The 19,202-nt window shown below is 37.8% G+C and overlaps 2 protein-coding genes across 6 annotated transcripts; both read left to right on the top strand.

Annotated features, from left to right (window-relative positions):
• Positions 1-225: 225 nt before the first annotated feature.
• On the top strand, positions 226-4,872 carry LOC127971504 (uncharacterized). Of its 2 annotated transcripts, none has more exons than XM_052574546.1 (4): positions 226-369; positions 1,313-1,651; positions 1,905-2,027; positions 3,749-4,872. In XM_052574546.1, the coding sequence occupies exons 1-4, from the start codon at positions 330-332 to the stop codon at positions 3,928-3,930; spliced, it is 684 nt and encodes a 227-aa protein (XP_052430506.1). In that variant the 5' UTR covers positions 226-329; the 3' UTR covers positions 3,931-4,872. The 2 variants fall into 2 exon arrangements, with proteins under 2 accessions (XP_052430506.1, XP_052430507.1); XM_052574547.1 differs by having other exon boundaries at positions 1,920-2,027.
• Positions 4,873-9,123: 4,251 nt separating this feature from the next.
• On the top strand, positions 9,124-17,813 carry LOC127971503 (uncharacterized). Of its 4 annotated transcripts, XM_052574541.1 has the most exons (6): positions 9,124-9,250; positions 10,306-10,641; positions 10,725-10,955; positions 16,020-16,091; positions 16,166-16,267; positions 16,363-17,813. In XM_052574541.1, the coding sequence occupies exons 1-6, from the start codon at positions 9,202-9,204 to the stop codon at positions 16,434-16,436; spliced, it is 864 nt and encodes a 287-aa protein (XP_052430501.1). In that variant the 5' UTR covers positions 9,124-9,201; the 3' UTR covers positions 16,437-17,813. The 4 variants fall into 4 exon arrangements, with proteins under 4 accessions (XP_052430501.1, XP_052430503.1, XP_052430504.1 ...); XM_052574543.1 differs by lacking the exon at positions 16,020-16,091 and having other exon boundaries at positions 9,127-9,250; XM_052574544.1 differs by lacking the exon at positions 16,020-16,091 and having other exon boundaries at positions 9,129-9,250; positions 16,175-16,267.
• The last annotated feature ends 1,389 nt before the right edge of the window (positions 17,814-19,202 follow it).

Below are 19,202 nucleotides of genomic sequence, written 5' to 3' on the forward strand. Positions count from 1 at the left end.
TGCACGCAGCATGCATGTTTTTAATCATTGATCTGTTTTGTGGTTTGTAATGCTTCTGCTGCTCTGCATTTCTGCTTTTCTTCGCTATCAGTGATGGAATTAGTTTGTCTTTACTGTCATTAAAACCTGCTAATGTCTAAAAAAAAAAAAAAGTCTGCTGAAAGTGTATTAAACGGCTGAGCGACAGTCTATTTTCTCTTCCTATAAGGAAACTTCCTCTTTCTTCTTCCTCTGTTATAGTCGTGTAATATCCTGATGTGTCAGTAGAGCTGCTGTCTCTCAGCGAGACTCGATCTGTCTCTCTTCTGAAACTGGACTTTAGAGAAACGATGCTCATCTTTGGATTAATGCTGCTGCAAACTGCTGCTTGTGAGTCACTTTTTTATAAAAATACCTTTTATTGTCTACCGTTGGCTCAAACTTTCCATTTGAGATTTGAAATGATGTTTACATGCATTCATTTAGCAAGTTACAAATGAGGAACATAACTAGCAATAGAGCCAACCGTATACATTGTGAGATTTAGATAGGAAAGAGCAGAAATGAAAAACAGAAAGAAGTGAAATGATATGTGTGTTCTAGTTCCTTGGTTTAAGGTAGCTGAGAGGTTAAGTGCTTATAGAGGCCAAACAAAACACAACTTTGTGTTATAACATTACATTTCTTCAAAAGCAATTTTAGTTTTTAGTGACTGGTTGTTGTGTCCCAAGTCAATTCGCCCTTTGTACGATACAGATTGTGTCAAAGCAACTTCAACAAATTCAAATTAAACTGTAAAGTGAGTTTAAAAAGATAAAAGTGTCATTATTCAAATCAAGTCAGTTCAGTGTTGATTCAGTTCATCAGCTGTGTCAGTGCTGCATCATTGGGTCGCTTAAAGTTAACGTTTACTTTTGTATTTTCCATTGTAAACACATTATTAATACTGCAGAATGAAATACAGAGTAGTGTGCAAGTATACATGAATTTGGCTGTTACTAGAATGTTCTGTCTCGGAATGAATTATTGGAATATAAATATGTGAAAGTGTGTAAATCAGAATAAAGGATTGATCATCTTAACTGAAGGTGAAGAGTCAGATCAGCATCAGCACATGTGAACCGAATTTTAGTAGAATTAATTTTGTGAAAATATATAAAAATACTTTTCTGTAATCCATTTTTTGGATTTCAATTCATGCTGAAATTATATTTTTTATTATTATTTTTGGGATTCTTAAAAATTGTTATTTATTTTGCAGATACAAACGTTTTGGAGTTGATTATGGTAGATTTCAGTGTGTATCTGAGTTTGTGTGTGTTTTGTTCTTCAGGTATGGATCGGTTCTGCTGGTTTGATCAGTCAGGTCCCTGTCACGCAGCTCCGGGAGACAAACTCAATCTGATGATGGTGCAGGATGCTATTAAATATGATCTGAAGATAATAAAGAGAATAAACAACAACACAGCAGATGGTTCAGTTTGTAGAGTAAGATATGGCAGGATGAGGATGAGTGAATGTGATCTTTATAATAACAGACCTGAAGTGACAGTCATTAATGGGACTGTGATAATAAACCGTGTGATCAGAGCAGATTCAGGGAATTACAGATTAACACTCTCTGGCTCAAACGGCACAGAAACATCTCGAGATCTTCAAGTGATTGTTGAAGGTACAGAAACTCTCTCATCAGACTCATTACAATCTCATGTTCTCCAAAGATCTCACTCTCATGCATATGACTTATAAAAACAAAGAACCAATAAAAGATAAAAAAAAATACATCACAGAAAAAGCTGCACATTTTCATACAAATTTCTGTCATCAGAATATTGATATAAAAATATCAAACATATATATTTTTTTAATTATATTTATTTATATTTTCATTTAGATATAGATTTTTAATGGCTTCTATCATTTAGGTGTTTCTCCCACAGGTCATTCAGAGGTTCTGATCGGTTTGGGATGTCTTGCTGTAATTCTCCTCGTTCTGGTCATCATCGCATATTACGTTTACAAGAAGAAGAATCAGCTCAAACACACAAGTCAGTCTGAGTTCATGAACCTACAGTATTATATTATTGCCTTTATCACTTTATTCACTTATGTTTGTCCTTGTTGTAAATTAGATTGGATTAAAGCATCTGATAAATGAATATATGTAAATATAATATGAATTAATCTGCTTCTGTTACTGATGGAATAATTCGCCCAAAACTGTCTTCATTTGTTCCACATCTTATTTTCCAAACCTGCATGTTGTTGATATTCCATGGAGTAAATAATAACAGAATTTACATTAAAGCACTGAAAACTTCTTACAACTTACATGTTTATACAGTATATTATTACTATTTGCTTATACTATTAATAGTTGGTTTTAAGTGATCGATATCACAGATAGAAAAAAAAAAATCATAATTCAGATGTAAACATTTTAATCTTGCACTGATGTTAGTGAATCATATCAGAGATGAAAACGCTCTGCTATACAGTATTTAAGAAAATCAGCAGCTGTCAAGATTTTTTATCAAATTCTATTGAAAAAATAATAAAAACTGCATAAGAATTTTAGCCATTTAGGAGATCATGGTCTTTTTATAACCTCTTTAAACTTGATAACTTCAGCCGTAAGTCGGTCTGAAGTATGAGACAGAAGTGTGAGAAAAACTGGTAAACAAGCATCTGTGGTTTTCATTTAAACACGCAGAGCCCTGGTGCCGCCTCAAACACAGCAAGAAAAAAATAATAATAATTAAACCCAACGCATTTATGTGCTTTGCTATCGTAACACTTTGTCACCACCGCCCTGACACTTAAATGAAAACGTCATGATGTGTTTGTGAGAATATAAATATGAAAATAAAATAAATACATCAATAAATAAATAGTATAAATTAATATGTATATAAAATAAATAGAACATAGTAGTGTGCTTATAAAGTATAATAAATAAATATGAAATAAGTTGCTAAATAAATAAAACAAAATAAAAATAATTTAAGTAAATATGCATATAGAATAAATACATAAATAAGTATAATTAAATATGCATGTAAATTATATATTTGTCAAACTTCCATATTGTTGAGAAACGAGGAATGAGGAGAACAGGAGAACACGCACAACAATAGTCTTTTAATCCAAAATATCCAGGAAGTAACACAGGAAACACAGGAAACTCAGTGGCTGATGTTCAATCAGCGACAAACACAAACTGAAAGGACTGAGGCTTTTAAACAGGATAACGGGGAAGAAAAGAACACACAGGGGAATCAAATTAACAATAAGGGGAACATAGGTGTATGCACTAGGTAACAGGGTCACGAAACACATGGGGAGCAAACCAGGACAAAAACAGTCCAGGGGCATGACAATATGTACATAAATATGAGTATATATAAATGCATGGAGTGAAAGTAAATGTGCTTATAAATAACATACAGTTTAAATAAAGCATAAAATACATACAAAAATAAAAGTAAAAAAAAAAACATGCAAGAAAAGACAAACCTAACTAAAAATTCAATGCAATAATTCACAATATGTTTTTCTCTATAAGAAATATTTACCGTAGTAAACCAGTTTAGCCCCAGTTCAGGCAGATTTTAAACCACGGTTGTAGATCAACACTGATTCTCACCTTTTGTAAATCTGTAATCACATGCAATGCTTAATTTACTATCAAGATTAATGCAGCAGAAATCATCATGATTATAATATAGTTATAATCACATCTGTTGATGTCCTTCTTCTTTTTCTGCAGATGTGGAAAATGTCTCAGAAGACCCTCAGACTCAGGAGAAGAAGGAGCAAGAGATTCAATATGGAGAAGTGATATTCACCGACAGTAAGGTTCGACAGCAGCCGTGTAAAGCACAGGACGAGTGTTTGTACGCTCAGGTGCAGTCACAAACCACCGCAAGACCATCCGCGGTCAATGTATAGTTTCACTTCTTCACTGGCGTGAAGACACTACACGACAGCTTTTAGCTGCTTGTGATGAAATGCTCGGCTTGGTTCACTTTTTCTTTCCTGTGTGGCAACAGAAAAACACAGCATCTGATCCAGAACAGAAATATATGAAGATAAACTCTGATTGACTTTCCAATGAAGCCGCTGAAGGGAACCATGACTGCTGTGAACAATTTATGACTTTTTATATAATTAATGACACACTGTGCAATGTTTGTTTCCTTGTGTTGCCTTCCTTCCAAGATAGCACACGTACGTCTGCAAGATGTCTGTTGAAGATCGCTTGATCTGGAAAGCATCTACTGTGTACAAACGTCTGACAGATGTCTTTCAGATGTCAGTTTTACATACATTCTGAATCATAAACATCTTAAAGACATCTAATACACGTCTGCTTGACATCTGATAGGAAACGTCCAATAGACGTATTGCAGATGAGACCTAACATTCTAAAGGCCCCTCGTTTTCGTTCTTCGTTTGGGGGGAATAAGTTTCCCAGCATAGTGAGGGTGTCTGAATGTTCGGAAAGGCTGAGCGATGGTGTACTGTCTCTGAACATTCAGACACCCCCGTGCTGCTGGAGATGGGGTGTAGATTAATGTATCCCCTAAACACAACAACGCCGAAATGATGAAGTGTAGGCAGTCTAGGAGTGACTTGGGTGATTAGCAGCAGTTCAGAATATCATGTTTGCAATGCAAAATAACCATAATCAGTCCGTTATGAAAAGTGTGAATGTATCATAGTCTGTAAAACTGTAAGGCATGAGGTGGAAAAAAAAATATTGGAATCAGTTTTTTACTTTATTTTATTAGTGTTCATTTATTTTATTAAATAGGATAAATTGTTACACGTTATTATATTTGATGTGGTGTCATGATTTACTTTTGATGAAAACAAAGGTTTATTATTGTATGTTTGTTTGGCATTTCATTTATTGTATACCCTTTAAATTAACTGAAAGAACAACAGAAGCAGTATGGTGTAACATTTATTTGAAACATGTATTTGGTACTTGCTGCCTTATATCTTTACTCTTTTCTTTCATTCTTTTCATGGCTTTGAAAAACTTGTCTTGGATGTTTCTCTACAATTTCTTTCTAGGAATTAAATGCTTTCTCTTAATCTTTAAAGTCTTTCCGTAAATGATCGTACAGGTGCAGATATATCTGTGCCAGTTCAATTATTCGACACTGCAGTGTGTTCATGTTGCTAGTGACTAGGCCGGAGATGTTGTTCTCTCTTGCCTGACCTCCGTTGAATGAGAAATGAACAGCGGGAAAAACAATTAGCATGTAAAAGAAGTTGGATTTTCAGAACACATCCACCGATTGTGTAACCGCCTCGGACCAATGGTGACTTGCCTTTGTTCATGAAGATCACTGGTGACTTGACATGACTCTGAAAGGTCAACGGTGACTAGCCTTGGCTCTGGAACGTCCATGGTAACTAGCCCTGACTCTGGAAGGTCAATGGTGATTTGTCCTGACTCAGGAAGGTCAATGGTGACTAGCCCTGATTCTGGAAGGTCAAAGGTGACTAACCCTGATTCTAGGGGGTCAACGGTGACTAACCCTGACTCTGGAGGGTCCACGAGCACCTGACTCGACTCTGGAGGGTCAACCGGAACCTGACTAAACTTTGGAAAATCAACGGGCACCTGACTCGACTCAGGAATGTCAACAGGAACTAGCCCTGACTCTGGATGGTCAACGGTGATTAACCCTGACTCTGGAGGGTCCATGAGCACCTGACTCAACTCTGGAGGGTCCATGAGCACCTGACTCAACTCTGGAAGGTCAACAGGAATCTGACTTGATTCAAGAGGATCAACTGGAACGTGACTCGACTCTGGATGGTCAACAGGAGTCTGACTCGACTCTGGATAGTCAACTGGAATTTGACTCGACTCTGGAAGGTCAACAGGAACTAGCCCTGACTCTGGAAGATCAACGGTGACTAACCTTGACTCTGGAAGGTTGACGGTGACTAACCCTGACTCTGGAAGGTCGACGGTGACTAACCCTGACTCTGGAGGGTCCATGAGCACCTGACTCGACTCTGGAGGGTCAACCGGAACCTGACTCAACTCTGGAAAATCAACGGGCACCTGACTCGACTCTGGAAGGTCAACAGGAATTTGACTTGATTCTGGAGAATCAACTGGAACGTGACTCCACTCTGGAGGGTCAACGGGAACCTGACTGGATTCTGGAGAATCAACTGGAACGTGACTTGACTCTGGAGGGTCGACGGGAATATGACTTGACTCTGGATGGTCCACTGGAACCTAACTCAACTCTGGAGGGTCAACCGGAACCTGACTCAACTCTGGAGGGTCAACGGGAATATGACTCGACTCTGGAAGGTCAACCGGAACCTGACTCAACTCTGGAGAGTCAATGGGAACCTGACTCAACTCAGGAAAGCCCACTGTAGCTGCCATCCTCTGCAGTGGCTCCGAGCTGGCGGCCATCTTGTGCAGTGGCACTGGGGTGGTGGCCATCTTGTACTGTGGCGCTGTGCTGGCCTCCATCTTGCCTTGTGGCTCTGGGCTGGCGGCCATCTTATGCTGTGGAGCTGGTTTGGCAACCATCTTGCCTCGTGGCGCTGAGCTGGCGGTTATCTTGTGCTGTGGTGTTGGGCTGGCTTCCATCTTGCCTTGTGGTGCTGGGTTGGCGGCCATTCTGCGCAGCGGCGCTGGGCTGGGTGCCATCTTGTGCAGCGCCACTGGACTGGTGGCCATCTTGTGCGGCGCGCTGGCTCGTCAGACTTGCGCCTCATTTCCCCTCTCTGTCCACCATGGTGAGATGTTGGTTCCCAACCGAACTCACGGTCAACAGGGGGCCACAGTGGAGAGCGATGCCGGACCTCCGCTCGACCACTCACTCCTGAGCGACCTCCCCTGGTTCCATGGAACACGACCAGGTGGGTACCCTCAAAACCATTCCTCACCCGCTCGGTGACTGGGGAGGAAATATGAATAGACATACCGCTGGATCTTTTGTGATGGAGTCCTTCTGTGACGAACATGCACCAGAGAGACACGTACAGGGAGAGGGAGAGATCCAAATGCAGGTAAGATTTATTAATCAATAAGGGTAATCCAAAATCATTGTAAAACATAAGCCAGGGTCAAAACCAAACAAGCAGTCCATGAAAACAAACAAACCAAAAAGAGGGAACAGGAAGGAAAGGGAACTCGGATGACGAGAAAGGCAAGGGAGAATCTCGGAAGACGAGAAAGCTGGTGATACGAAGGGTAAGGACTCCATACAAACAACAGTATAGGGAATATATAGGGAGGCTAATGACAATAGATTGTCTGCACCTGGTGCAATTAACAGGAGTGCAATAACTGTGAAGACAGGACCAGACTAGAGGAATTCTAGTGCCTACGGTGAAGTGCCTAAGGGGAAGTGAGCTCACTAGTGGACACCCAGGGAAACAGAGACTAGACAGCGTGACAGAGACATTGAGGATTCGACTGACTGCTGAACAGAGCTAAAGCTTCAGCAGAAAATTACCTAGTTGTGTTTAAGTGAAGTGACGGTTTGTTTAATGCACTTGTAATTGCATCATCAATGCTGTGCCATAATGAAATAGCCTAGACTATTTCTGATTCATGAATCTTTTGCTTCAGATCAGGACTTTTGTGAGTCTTTTGAGCTGGTCTGTGAATAATTTCGTGAGATGAATGATTTGCGATCTTTGCTCTGAAGTCCTTGACTAGATCTTCTTAAAGAAAACAGAGGTTTCGTGCCAGATTTTTATGTATGTGAAATTTAACTAGAAGGAGACAACTTAAGTTATATTTTCCTATTTCTCCTTCTCTTTCAAGTAGTTGAATAATTAAAAGAAAACATTAAAAACAGAAATAAAAGTCACTTACAAAATGAAATTTGGATGAAAATTTTGGGATGAAAATTTTGTTCTTACATTGGCAAAAAGTGAATGATTCTTCCTCAGAAATGACTGACTTAGATTATGTTCATAAGCCTTTTGCAAAATTTGTATAAATTAATCTGTGACCTCTTTATATTTAAGGAGAAAACTAAAGTTTCCAAAGTCGGACATCATTTGTTATAATTGTCAAGGGTGTAGTGACACTATATGATCCTACCAATGTCCAGCAACTGTTAAATGGTTCCTAGCAATACTTTTATTAAACAATGAAATGTCTGTTGTCTGTTATGTCACCAACAATGCCAAAATCAAACCTATGCCCAAACACAGCACACTCCATTTTCAAAATACCATTCACTACACCAAGTTAAAGCTTATACCCTGCATGTTTGACTGTACCATTTTTATTTGGACTCATCCCAAGGTAACTAGAGATTAAGACAGCTTCAATTTTGGATCCAGCTTCTAATGAAGACTTAAATTGACCCAACACACCTCTGAATAGATCAGGTGTCCACTCCTGCGAGTACCACAGATGATGTCAGCTGTGCATCATCATACAACATAATAATTTCACCATTGCTTCAAAATGTATATATGATATTTCTAGATACTATAAATTATACTACAATAATACTATAAACACTAATAATATAATTCTCACAGCTTTACTTTTTGATACCATCTCATGAATATATATATATATATATATATATATATATATATATATATATATATATATATATATATATATATATATATATATATATATATATATATATTCTGGATTTGTAACATAAAGACATGAATTTTTGCAAAGCACTATACGCATAAATGTGAATTACATTGAATGAGCCATTGTATTATTGGTGCTATTTTGAAGTTAAGGAGTTGACAAATGACAATACATCTGAACTGGCCTTGCATTGATGGCACACATGGAGGCTCTATATCTCAGCTGACTTTGAAAGTGTCTTGAACGTTTCAATAGGGGCTTACATCCCCAATTTCCCTGGGTTATCAGTCTGCTTAGACTGTCCATGTTTAATTCTAACCTGACTAGATAAAATCGCAACAACATTATTGTTGTAACCAGATTGAGTTTGATATAAATGTTACTTCTTCCTTTTCTTCTCCTTCACATTTCACCTAGTGTCACTGTCGATTTTAGATTTATTTTAGTGCAGACTAACAGCATCATCATTTTCCCCTATAAGAGGAAGCTTCCTCTTCAGATATTTCCTCATTATGCCGTGAAGACACTTGATGAGAGCCAGAACACAGATCATCACACTCTTCTGCTGGGATTGATTTCTTCTGAAACTGGACTTTAGAGAAATGATGCTCATCTTTGGACCGATGCTGATGCTGGTGCAAACTGCTGCATGTGAGTCACTTTAACATCTAAATCTTATGATGCTGATCAATCAGATCTCTGAAGAAAAAACAGTAATATTCAAGTGTTTTTAAAAACTTAGAGTAAAAAAAAAAAAACTTGGATGTCTTTGATAAAGACCCCAAAGTGATAGTTGTGTCTATAAAAGTTTGTGGTGGAAATTCAGAAATTCAGGTGTCTGAATTCCCCCCACAGCTGACAGAGCTCCTCAGAAATCTCCTTCTGTAAAATATGAGTGCTGATTATGTACCCGAAAATACAAAAAGTACAAATTACTTTCCCTTTTCAGGAGCTTTCAAACAAAGTTTTTTTTTTATTACTCTTGTATTCTTGTTTTCACACATTATCACGGTTCCGCTTTACCTGTGCGGATCTCAGATCTCTAACTTCCACTTTCCTATAAATCCTATATATCAATAATAAATTACATTTTAATCGTTTTTGTAGCAGTCATTATTTGCATGAAAATGTGTTCTTTAGCCTACACTCAAAATCTGATAGGAGCACAATTCAAAGCAGAAATTTCATAGCAATTCTTGGTATTATTAAACATTACGATGTCATGGTAGCGCAATTACAGATTTTTCTATTTATATTGTGCACACATACCACCTTTTATTTATAAATCCAGATATTTGCATGGCAGCTAAGGATTATAAAGCAGACCTCTGATTTTCTGGCTGTTGCACATATATTTAACGTTATATGAATCACATTCTGAGCAATGATGGATTGGAGATGCTTGTTCTGTGTTATACATGTCTTCCACTAGCTATTTTTTCCAGTCGTTTTCAAAGAGTGTTTCGGGCATAAAGGAAAAATGCACCATTTTATTATGTTTTTAGATGATGATTAAGAACATAATTTGATAAACCTGACATGAGATCAAGAGTCTGATTTGTGTCTTCTGTAGAACTTGATGATAATGTTTGTGTAATTTGTGTCTGTTGAAATTCATGATGAGAGAGATGATATTTCTAGCAGCAGTAACACTCTGACTCTGTCGATGTTGGTACATTTCATCTTCTGTGTGTTTTGTTCTTCAGGTCTGGATCAGCTCTGCACAATTGATCAACGATATTCATTCAAACAATGTTACGCAGCTCTGGGACACAAACTCAGTCTGCAGATGAACCTGAACCCTTCATATACTGACCTTTATTTGTATAAGACATTAAATGATGGCAGTAGACTGGATGTTTTTAGCATAACTGACAATAAAGAGCATAAATATGAATCCATCAGAAACAGATCTGAGTTCTTCTTTGATAATATGACTCTGACCATAAATAATGTGATAAGAGCAGATTCAGGAAATTACACAACAGATGTCATTGATATAGATATGATAATAAGCAGTGATCTTCAAGTGATTGTTGAAGGTACAAAAACTCTCTCATCAGACTCATTCTGTCTTGACACTGACTCTGGTTATGTGTTGACTGTGATGGGTCCCTCCCTCCAGCTCCTATTGGCTCATTGGAAGTGTCAATCATCTGCTCCTCCAATCAGACTTCAGTGTTCTGCTCCTCTGAGGGGGATCAGCTCCTCTACAGCTGGACTCTGAATGGAGATCCACTGATGGATGGAAACAGCAGCATTGATCTGGATGAAGGAACTGATGGAGACATCAGCTGCAGCGTGAAGAACCACGTCAGTCACGCACAGAAGACCATTAGACTCAAACCCTGTCCTGGTGAGATTTTAATACATAAATATATTATATATATACATTATATATATATATAAACCACAGCAGTACCAATGATGAAGAACAGTCAGGATTCTTAACTGGACTCTTAATGGACTCTATGCATGGTACGTAGCTTGCATATTTGTGCCGAAATCTCAGGATGCATAAAATCTTTGTCTAGTAATGATTAATATAAAATAATTATTAATAATTAAATTTCGAGAGGCTGCAGGGAGCATCCGTTTTCACAAAATTGGATTTACGTAATGCTTATCATTTGGTTCACATTCGTAAGGGTTGATGAATGGAAAACCGCTTTTAATACCCCCAGAGGGAATTTAGAAAATTTGGTTATGCTGTTCGGGCTTTCCAATTCCCCAGCGGTTTTCCAGGCACTCATGAATGACGTGTTGAGAGACATGGTAGATCAATTCATATATGTCTACCTGGATGACACATAGATTTTTTCATCTTCTCTCCGGGAACACGTTCAGCACATCAGAGGAGTGCTTCAGAGGCTGCTAGAGAATGGTCTTTTTGTCAAGGCGGAGAAATCCGATTTTCATGCACAGTCTGTTTCTTTTCTTGGGTACATCGTCTCATCTGAGTGAGTGCGCATGGACCCTGACAAGGTTAAGGCTGTGGTAGATGGGGCAAGTTCAGATTCCCATAAGTCCCTACAGAGGTTTCTGGGGTTTTCCAATTTTTACCTGCATTTCATCTGCAATTTCAGCCAACTAGCCACTCCTCTGACCGCCTTGACCTCCCCCAGAATGATGTTCAGGGGGTCCGATACAAATGAGGCTGTATTCCCTAAACTTAAGAGCCACTTCGTTTTGGCCCCCATTCTCATAGTCCGTGATCCTTCATGTCAGTTCTTGGAGGAGGTAAGTACTTCAGAGGTGGGGGTAGGTGCAGTTATTTCTCAGCGTTCTTCCACAGATGACAAGATGCATCCCTGCGCGTTTCTTTCCAATCACTTATCACCTGCCGAATGTAATTATGACATTGGGAACAGAGAGTTGTTGGCAGTCAAATTAGCACTGGAAGAATGGCATCATTGGTTAGAAGGGTCAGGGGTACCTTTTATCGTTTGGTCTGAGGCCATCCTCAAAAATATTTTGGTTTGTAGTAACAGTAAAAAAATGTAAAAAAGGGTCGGTAGGTAGGTCTATATTTTTTTTTTCGAATTTCAATGTAAAAAAAGTATATTTTGGTGATGGTGATTACGTAGGTATGAATTTAAACAAATTAGCATATGGTGACGTCACTAACTGGGTCTTTAACCCGTGCCTTCGGGCTCATCATTGCAAACTTAATTTTGATGCAGGCTATATAGACCACAAACAAATTAAAATCTTTGTCAAAAACATGTTTATTGCATGAATTTCAGGTGAGAAAAAAAATTAGGTACTGTTATACTGTTGTACTTGCATCCACCACTTGGTGTCAATGCAACCTACAAAAGAGACCGTTTGCTTGGGTTGTCACTTTTGTAAAAAAAAAAAAAAACTTGTTTGATTTGAGAGACAAGTGTTCATTATATCAATTGTAAAATCTATTTTGCATGTCTAAATACGTTTTATATGGCATATAACACCAAATATAGGTATATCCATGGACAACAGGCAGGGTAAATGTAAAGATTCAGTATATTGATAAAGACCAGTATTTCTGATGATTTAGTGGTGTGAAGTTTCGTGTTTACTTGCTGTTATGTTTCCGAAGCTGAAGCTGCAGTTGCTGTGTGACGCGCTCCAAAAAAAAAAAAAAAAAAAAAAAAAACTGGACGTGCTCCAAGAGAAGGTTGTTAAAATCTATTTCCTATTTTCTTTTTCGAAACTTGTGTTGGTTGGTCTAATCAATTCATGCAATAGATTTTTGAACATAAAATGACAGTCAACACGGCCACGGTTTTAGATTAAATGGGAGAAGAGTTACGGGCAGAGGTGTCAAGTAACGAAGTACAAATACTTCGTTACTGTACTTAAGTAGAAATTTTGGGTATCTATACTTTACTTGAGTAATTATTTTTCAGCCGACTTTTTACTTCTACTCCTTACATTTTCACGCAAGTATCTGTACTTTCTACTCCTTACATTTTAAAAATAGCTTCGTTACTGTTATTTCATTCCGGCTTGTTTTCATTCCAGCTTGTCATCATTTAAAAAAAAAAAAAAAAAAACTTATCCAGATAAATCGCGCCACCCGGATGGAGTGAATTTGATTGTGGTTGGATGAGAAGTATAAACCGATACCATTCCGACACCCTATTGGTTTGTACGCGATCCATCGCACCTGCACATGACACATCACACTCCAGCAAGGACAGTTTTGGGTTCGTTTATCAAAAAATATGTTTTTTAAAAGTAGGGCTGGGTATGGAACCGGTATCCGATCGCCTCAGAGTCAGTCCGCTTACATTTCATATGAAACCGGCGTCAGACCGGTCTCCTCCCCGTCTTTCAGCGCGCTCTTCAATCCACAGACCGCGGCGGAGCAGCGTGAGCTCAAACAGAGACAGAGGACACAAGGTATGTGTTTATCTATAGATTGTTAGAATATCTGTATCTGTGCAGTTCTTTGTCATAAATACAGTTTACAAAAGTTCACGAGGGAGCAGTCGCTTTCTCATCCACTGTAAAGTTTTCGTTGTAAACAGCCGTTTCCTCCAGCGAAAATCTAGCCCTTAACACATATGAACGCATACTTTAATTACACTTATTTAAATATACTTAAATTTAAATCATACGTACTTTATACATACACTAGCTACTGTGCAAAAGTCTTAGGCAGGTTAGTATTTTCGGTGTTCGGCTATTTATATATTTTGCTATAGTGTGTCAGTAGAAAATATCAGTTTACATTTCCAAACATTCATTTTGCCGTTGTCAAACTGCTTGTTCATTCAAAATTGCACTAGATTATTATTTAAATTAATGGCAAACTGATATTTCCTACGGACACACTACAGCAAAAGATATACATAACTGAAACCCTTTTTTTGGAGTGAAAATGCTATTTTTTCTTTTCCATAAGACTTTTGCACAACGACATTGTTGCTACTTTATAAAGAATGAGCATACAGTAGCTAATTCACAGAACTGATTAAAGACAGTGAGAGACAGCACTCATTTTAACTAAATATCAGAGTGAGTGACAGAGATACAGTAGAAACATTATGTGTGGTTTTGTATTAAATAATGACCCAGATTGTGAAATACATTTATTAGCCTTAAATTAAGGGAAGCACAACTTGGGAAATGAGAGCATCCAATTTGAAAGCTATGGATTTATTTAAAATATTTTAAATGTTCTTTAAAGTTATCCATAGTTTTTTGGGGGGTTCTTTTTTTTTTAAGTATCGTTTCAGGCACCGTTTAGGAGCCGGTACCGTTTTAAAAGTATTGAAAAGGCACTGGACCCTACTTAAAAGTTATTATTTCTCACTGGCTCATTTACCAAATGGGTGCTTTCTCTTCGTCCTCCACAAATTAAGCTGCTGTAGGTAGTTCGGTAGCGAGATGTTTTTTATAAATTATCGTTTGCGATTGATGACGCGATTAACAATGTTGTTAAAACTAGGCTTTACCAACTTTGTAAGTCGTTACCCCCCGAACACTGGACATAGCAGACGTATGTACCGAATACAGGAAGCTATCAATCAAGAAGGTATCAGGATTATGAGTTATTTTTCATTTTTAGTTTTTGATTAAACACTTGGATTAATCATTAATTTTGACAGCACTATAATGTTTATTGTAAATAGACATCCATACAAGTGTAATTGTTACTAAGCCTGCACCCATGTTCTTGTCCATTGCCCTCACAGATTCCTGCAGCTAAGCTTGGATGTACATTTACATTCCATTAAAGCTTATTGATGACATGCCTCTGAAGTTTGACTTTTTGCACCATAACAATAATTATAGACAACTAGTCATCATATCTCTAGCTCTTTAATGTATTTGCATTGTACTAAAATGCGTTCATTTTCAATGGGCATATATGTTGCTGAAACAGGTAGCCTAGTGCATCCCAAAATTTTCAACATGAACATTTTAATATAACATTATATTCATTATGGCCTTTAGAAAAATGTTTTTTTGAGGGGGTGGGGTAGTGCACAATAGGCCCCTGTGGCTCGGCCCAAGCTTTTGTTTTTATTGGCATTTTTTTCCCTTACATTACTTTTACTTTTATACTTTAAGTAGATTTTTAAACCTGTACTTTTACACTTTTACTTGAGTAAAAAGCTTGAGTTGATACTTCAACTTCTACAAAAGTCTTTTTAAACGCTAATATCTATACTTCTACTTGAGTAATGAATGCCAATACTTTTGACACCACTGGTTACGGGCCAGAGGAGAGAAGTTGGGTACCTGCTATGGACATCCTGGATCACTCCCTTATCGTAGATTACAACCGACAGAAAGGATCGTCTGGGAACGCCAGGAGGCATTCCTAGGGGGGAGGGTACTGTCACGGAAGTGATCTGCTGTCTCATTCTAATCTTGTGTGTTTGTGTGTGTGTGGGTGTCTCGTTACGCTGATTGTTTGATGTGGGTGTTACCCGCATGTCATTTCCTAAGCTTATTTAATGCCCTGTCTTTCGTCTCATATCTGTCAGATCGTTGTTGGAGTTTCCCCGTGTTGTTTCCTGTTTTAGTTCTCCTCATGTGAAGTATTATTTGCTGTTATGCATGTGTGTCCAAAGCTGAAGCTACAGTTACTCTGTGACGCCCTCCAAAAAAAAAAAAAAAAAAACCTGGACGCGCTCCGAGAGAAGGACGTTAACATCTATTTCCTATTTTCTTTTTCGAAACTTGTGTTGGTTGGTCCAATCAATTAATGCAATAGATTTTCAAACATAAAAAGACAGTTGACACGATCACGGTTTTAGACTAGATGGGAGAAGAGATGGGAAAAGATCTGGCACAGATTTTCCAGAACTTCGTGCCAAGTTAAAGTGGTGTCGAGCTGTTTTAATGAATTTTTTAGATGTATTATGGTGCCCGAACCTGTATGACTTTGAACAGTGACCGCAAACATTTAATTTAATTACAGAATCAACTCCTGCAGCTGTGACCTCTAGTGTGACCTCTGCCGTGACCAGCAGCACACAGACATCTGAATGTGGTAGTAGTTTAACAAATACACTCATGCAATCATGAAGGATGGGTTTTGTATTGTGTCTAATTCTTGTTGTTCAGTGTGTTCAGTGTCTCTGGTGTTTGTTGTGGTCTGGTGTCTTCAGCTGATGGTTCTGTTCGGTCTGTTAGGAGCTTTTCACATCTACATGAGACACACGTCAGGTGAGAGACATTTATCATCATCATTATGGATTTGACATGCAGATATTAAGAGTGTGAAGATGATGATGATGATGATGATGTGATGATGTGTTTAGGAAAGAAACAGGAAGATCAGAAAGTGAGGATGAGAAGATTTAGAGAAGGACATGAACACACAGCAGAAGATTGATGAGAGCAGCAGCAGATCATCACATCTATGAGAAATAACTTCATAATCTCGCATCAATCCAGCTTTCACCTGTCTTTTATTTCTCTGAATCAGATTTGTCAGATTGTGAAGTCATTCTGTGTTTATTTTCATATTTCTGCTCTTGCTCATTTATTTATTATGTTTATAATGGTCGATTTCTCTTCATTTTCAGCATCTGTTAAGATGTTTTCTCTGTTTGAAGATCTTGATCCATGTCTGTTTTTGAATTTGTTCTTTGATGACTTTTAACATGTTTAATTTGTGTGTAAATGAGTCAGTGTTAGAAATAACCTGCATTGAAATAAAACTGTAGTTTTACTCTTGCTTCTTGCGGGGAGAATTACATTTTAGGTTGACCTTGATTTAGAGTGACCTTTAACGTTGCAGGGTATAGAAGGAAATTCTGGATGCCAGCTTCTCTCATTTACTTCCTAACTGATGCAAATGCACTTCTTTATGCGGTGAACAGAGAAAACTCTAAAAAGAAAGACAGCATTGCTCTGTAGGATGTTTTCACAGGGGCTTGAAGTCTGGCGGCCCACAAAATGAGCTCCCTGTCTGTGTACCACAACAGTTTGAAGTTTGTAGCGTGATCTGAGGAGAGCCTTGTGTACACAATGCACTCGCTCCACTTCAATCTCTTTGCCAGTCAGAGATGGGACACACTTCGGTAGCGATATTTTCAAAAAGCCCATAGGGTCGTCCTTTTCAGAACCTTCAGGCAATCCTACCAGACACAGATTGCTGCGCCTATTGCAATCCTGTAAGGCCACAACCTGTTGCTCGAGCGCGTCTTCATCGTGATCTGTGACAACTTTCTTTTGTTCTCAAATCTCCCCTGTAACAAGATCCAATTTAGAGCACAGCGACTGAACAACTGACATGTGACAAGCGAACTCTTCCCTCCTGCAGATCGCCGTCAACTCAGTTCTGATCATGTCCCCACAAAGTGCGCAATAGTGTTCGCCATCTTGTCCACCATATCACCCATGGTCGTTGGCTTGGATTTATTCTTAATCAGACAACTCCTGCTGATTCCAAGTTCCTAACCCTAACCATCAGGGAATATATTATTAATGAATAAACCTAAAAAAAAAAAGGAAAAAAATAAATAAATCAGCAAAAAGGGGTCAAAGTACAGAACTCTACTCAAGTGCACCTAGGTTCACAAGCACGTCATGTGATTCCTTATCATTGTTGGTGTTTCTTTTAATTGTATTTAGGCCAATTTAATTAATTAATTTGAATGGATTATATATTGTTGCAATTTTCTGTTTACTATATGACATAACATGTTAAAAATTGACATAAATGTTAATTTTGTATTTGCATGTAAAATAAATGTCTTACCTCTCAGAGGATCCTAATGTTTAGCTGTTTGCATCACGACCTGCCTGACAGGCATTTCTCAACTCAACCTTGCTAAGAGAGAACTTCTTGTGGTGCCAACTAAACCAACACTTCATCACAACTTCTCTATTCAGCTGGGCTCATCACTGATGATCAGTTAAAATCCCCCGACCACAATGATAGAACTGCCCTGTTCTGCAGATTTGCTTTGTACAAAATTAGGAGTTTCAGGTCCCTCCTATCAGAACAGCTAACTGCTCTTGTTTTATCCAGACAGGACTATTGAACTGATCCAGAATGGTTCAGCAAGAGTGGTCTTTAATAAGCTGAAGAGACGCACATCACACCTCTCATCATAAACTTGCACTGGCTGAAATAAGCCTCTTGCATCAAATTCAAGGCACTGATGGTTGCCTACAAAAAAAGCACTGGCTCTGCACCACTTTACCTAAACTCACCACTTCAGACCAACATATTTGTCCTCCAAGTTGATTTGACTTATTTGTAAGTCACTTTGGATAAAAGCATCTGCTAAATGATTACATGTAAATGTACTGTAGAAATATGGATATTTTTGTGTACTACATTATTTAATTTTTTTATTTATTTTTACCTACTGTTGAAATCTAGAAAGCTCATTGTTACATAATAGCACTCAGCCACACAAAACAGACATTTTTGCAAGAAGTCAGTGTCAACAAAAAAGAACAATCACATTTCTATTTGGGCTGACTGCATTACTTTATTTGAATATAAACATTTGATTGGTCAAATTTTAATCATGTGGTTAGTCTAAAATGAGATAGTAAGCCTGTAGTTTAGGTCTATTAGAAAATTTGAAGGGTTAAATGCAAATATGAATAAATATATTTCAATGTACAATATAGTTTCATATCACATTTGTTCATGTGATACGTTTTTTATAGTTTCTTGTTTAAAAAAAAAAAAGAAAATAGATTTGCTTACTGTCCCAATAAACCTTATTTAGCAAAAGTGTGAGAAATTGTTTTGTTTTACAGAACATGTCCCAAACTGACGGCAGAATGCAGGGACAGAGCCTGAACAAAACAAAAGAAGAAAGAAACATTTCACCAGTCTTACTCTGTGTATGGAGTATAATCAAAGAGTTATTTTTAATAATCCACAGGAGAGAATAAGCACAACCAAACACAAATCTAAATGAATAAATATTTGCTGCCGAATCAGCCAATGACTTTGCAGGCAGCGTTTTTGCACAAAGGCACCACATGAAACGGATTTTGGACAGGCTTCTGAGGCAGTGTAACAGTTTAATGATCTACTGCAAAATATAGAGTGGTTTGTTGATAACTTAGTGAATATTTTATTACAGCAATATTCATTTCTTGCTAGAAATATAATCAAAAAGGGAAAACG

This window comes from Carassius gibelio, chromosome B14, assembly GCF_023724105.1.
Source record: "Carassius gibelio isolate Cgi1373 ecotype wild population from Czech Republic chromosome B14, carGib1.2-hapl.c, whole genome shotgun sequence".
NCBI lineage: Eukaryota > Metazoa > Chordata > Actinopteri > Cypriniformes > Cyprinidae > Carassius > Carassius gibelio.

Excerpts from the sequence above, each read along its gene's own strand:
- LOC127971504 (XM_052574546.1), top strand. The coding sequence starts at position 330 with ATGCTCATCTTTGGATTAATGCTGCTGCAAACTGCTGCTT. Across the intron at positions 370-1,312 it reads GCTGCTGCAAACTGCTGCTT|GTATGGATCGGTTCTGCTGG; the intron begins GTGAGTCACTTT and ends TTTGTTCTTCAG. Across the intron at positions 1,652-1,904 it reads TCTTCAAGTGATTGTTGAAG|GTGTTTCTCCCACAGGTCAT; the intron begins GTACAGAAACTC and ends TCTATCATTTAG.
- LOC127971503 (XM_052574541.1), top strand. The coding sequence starts at position 9,202 with ATGATGCTCATCTTTGGACCGATGCTGATGCTGGTGCAAACTGCTGCA. Across the intron at positions 16,092-16,165 it reads CACACAGACATCTGAATGTG|TGTGTTCAGTGTCTCTGGTG; the intron begins GTAGTAGTTTAA and ends CTTGTTGTTCAG. Across the intron at positions 16,268-16,362 it reads CTACATGAGACACACGTCAG|GAAAGAAACAGGAAGATCAG; the intron begins GTGAGAGACATT and ends TGATGTGTTTAG.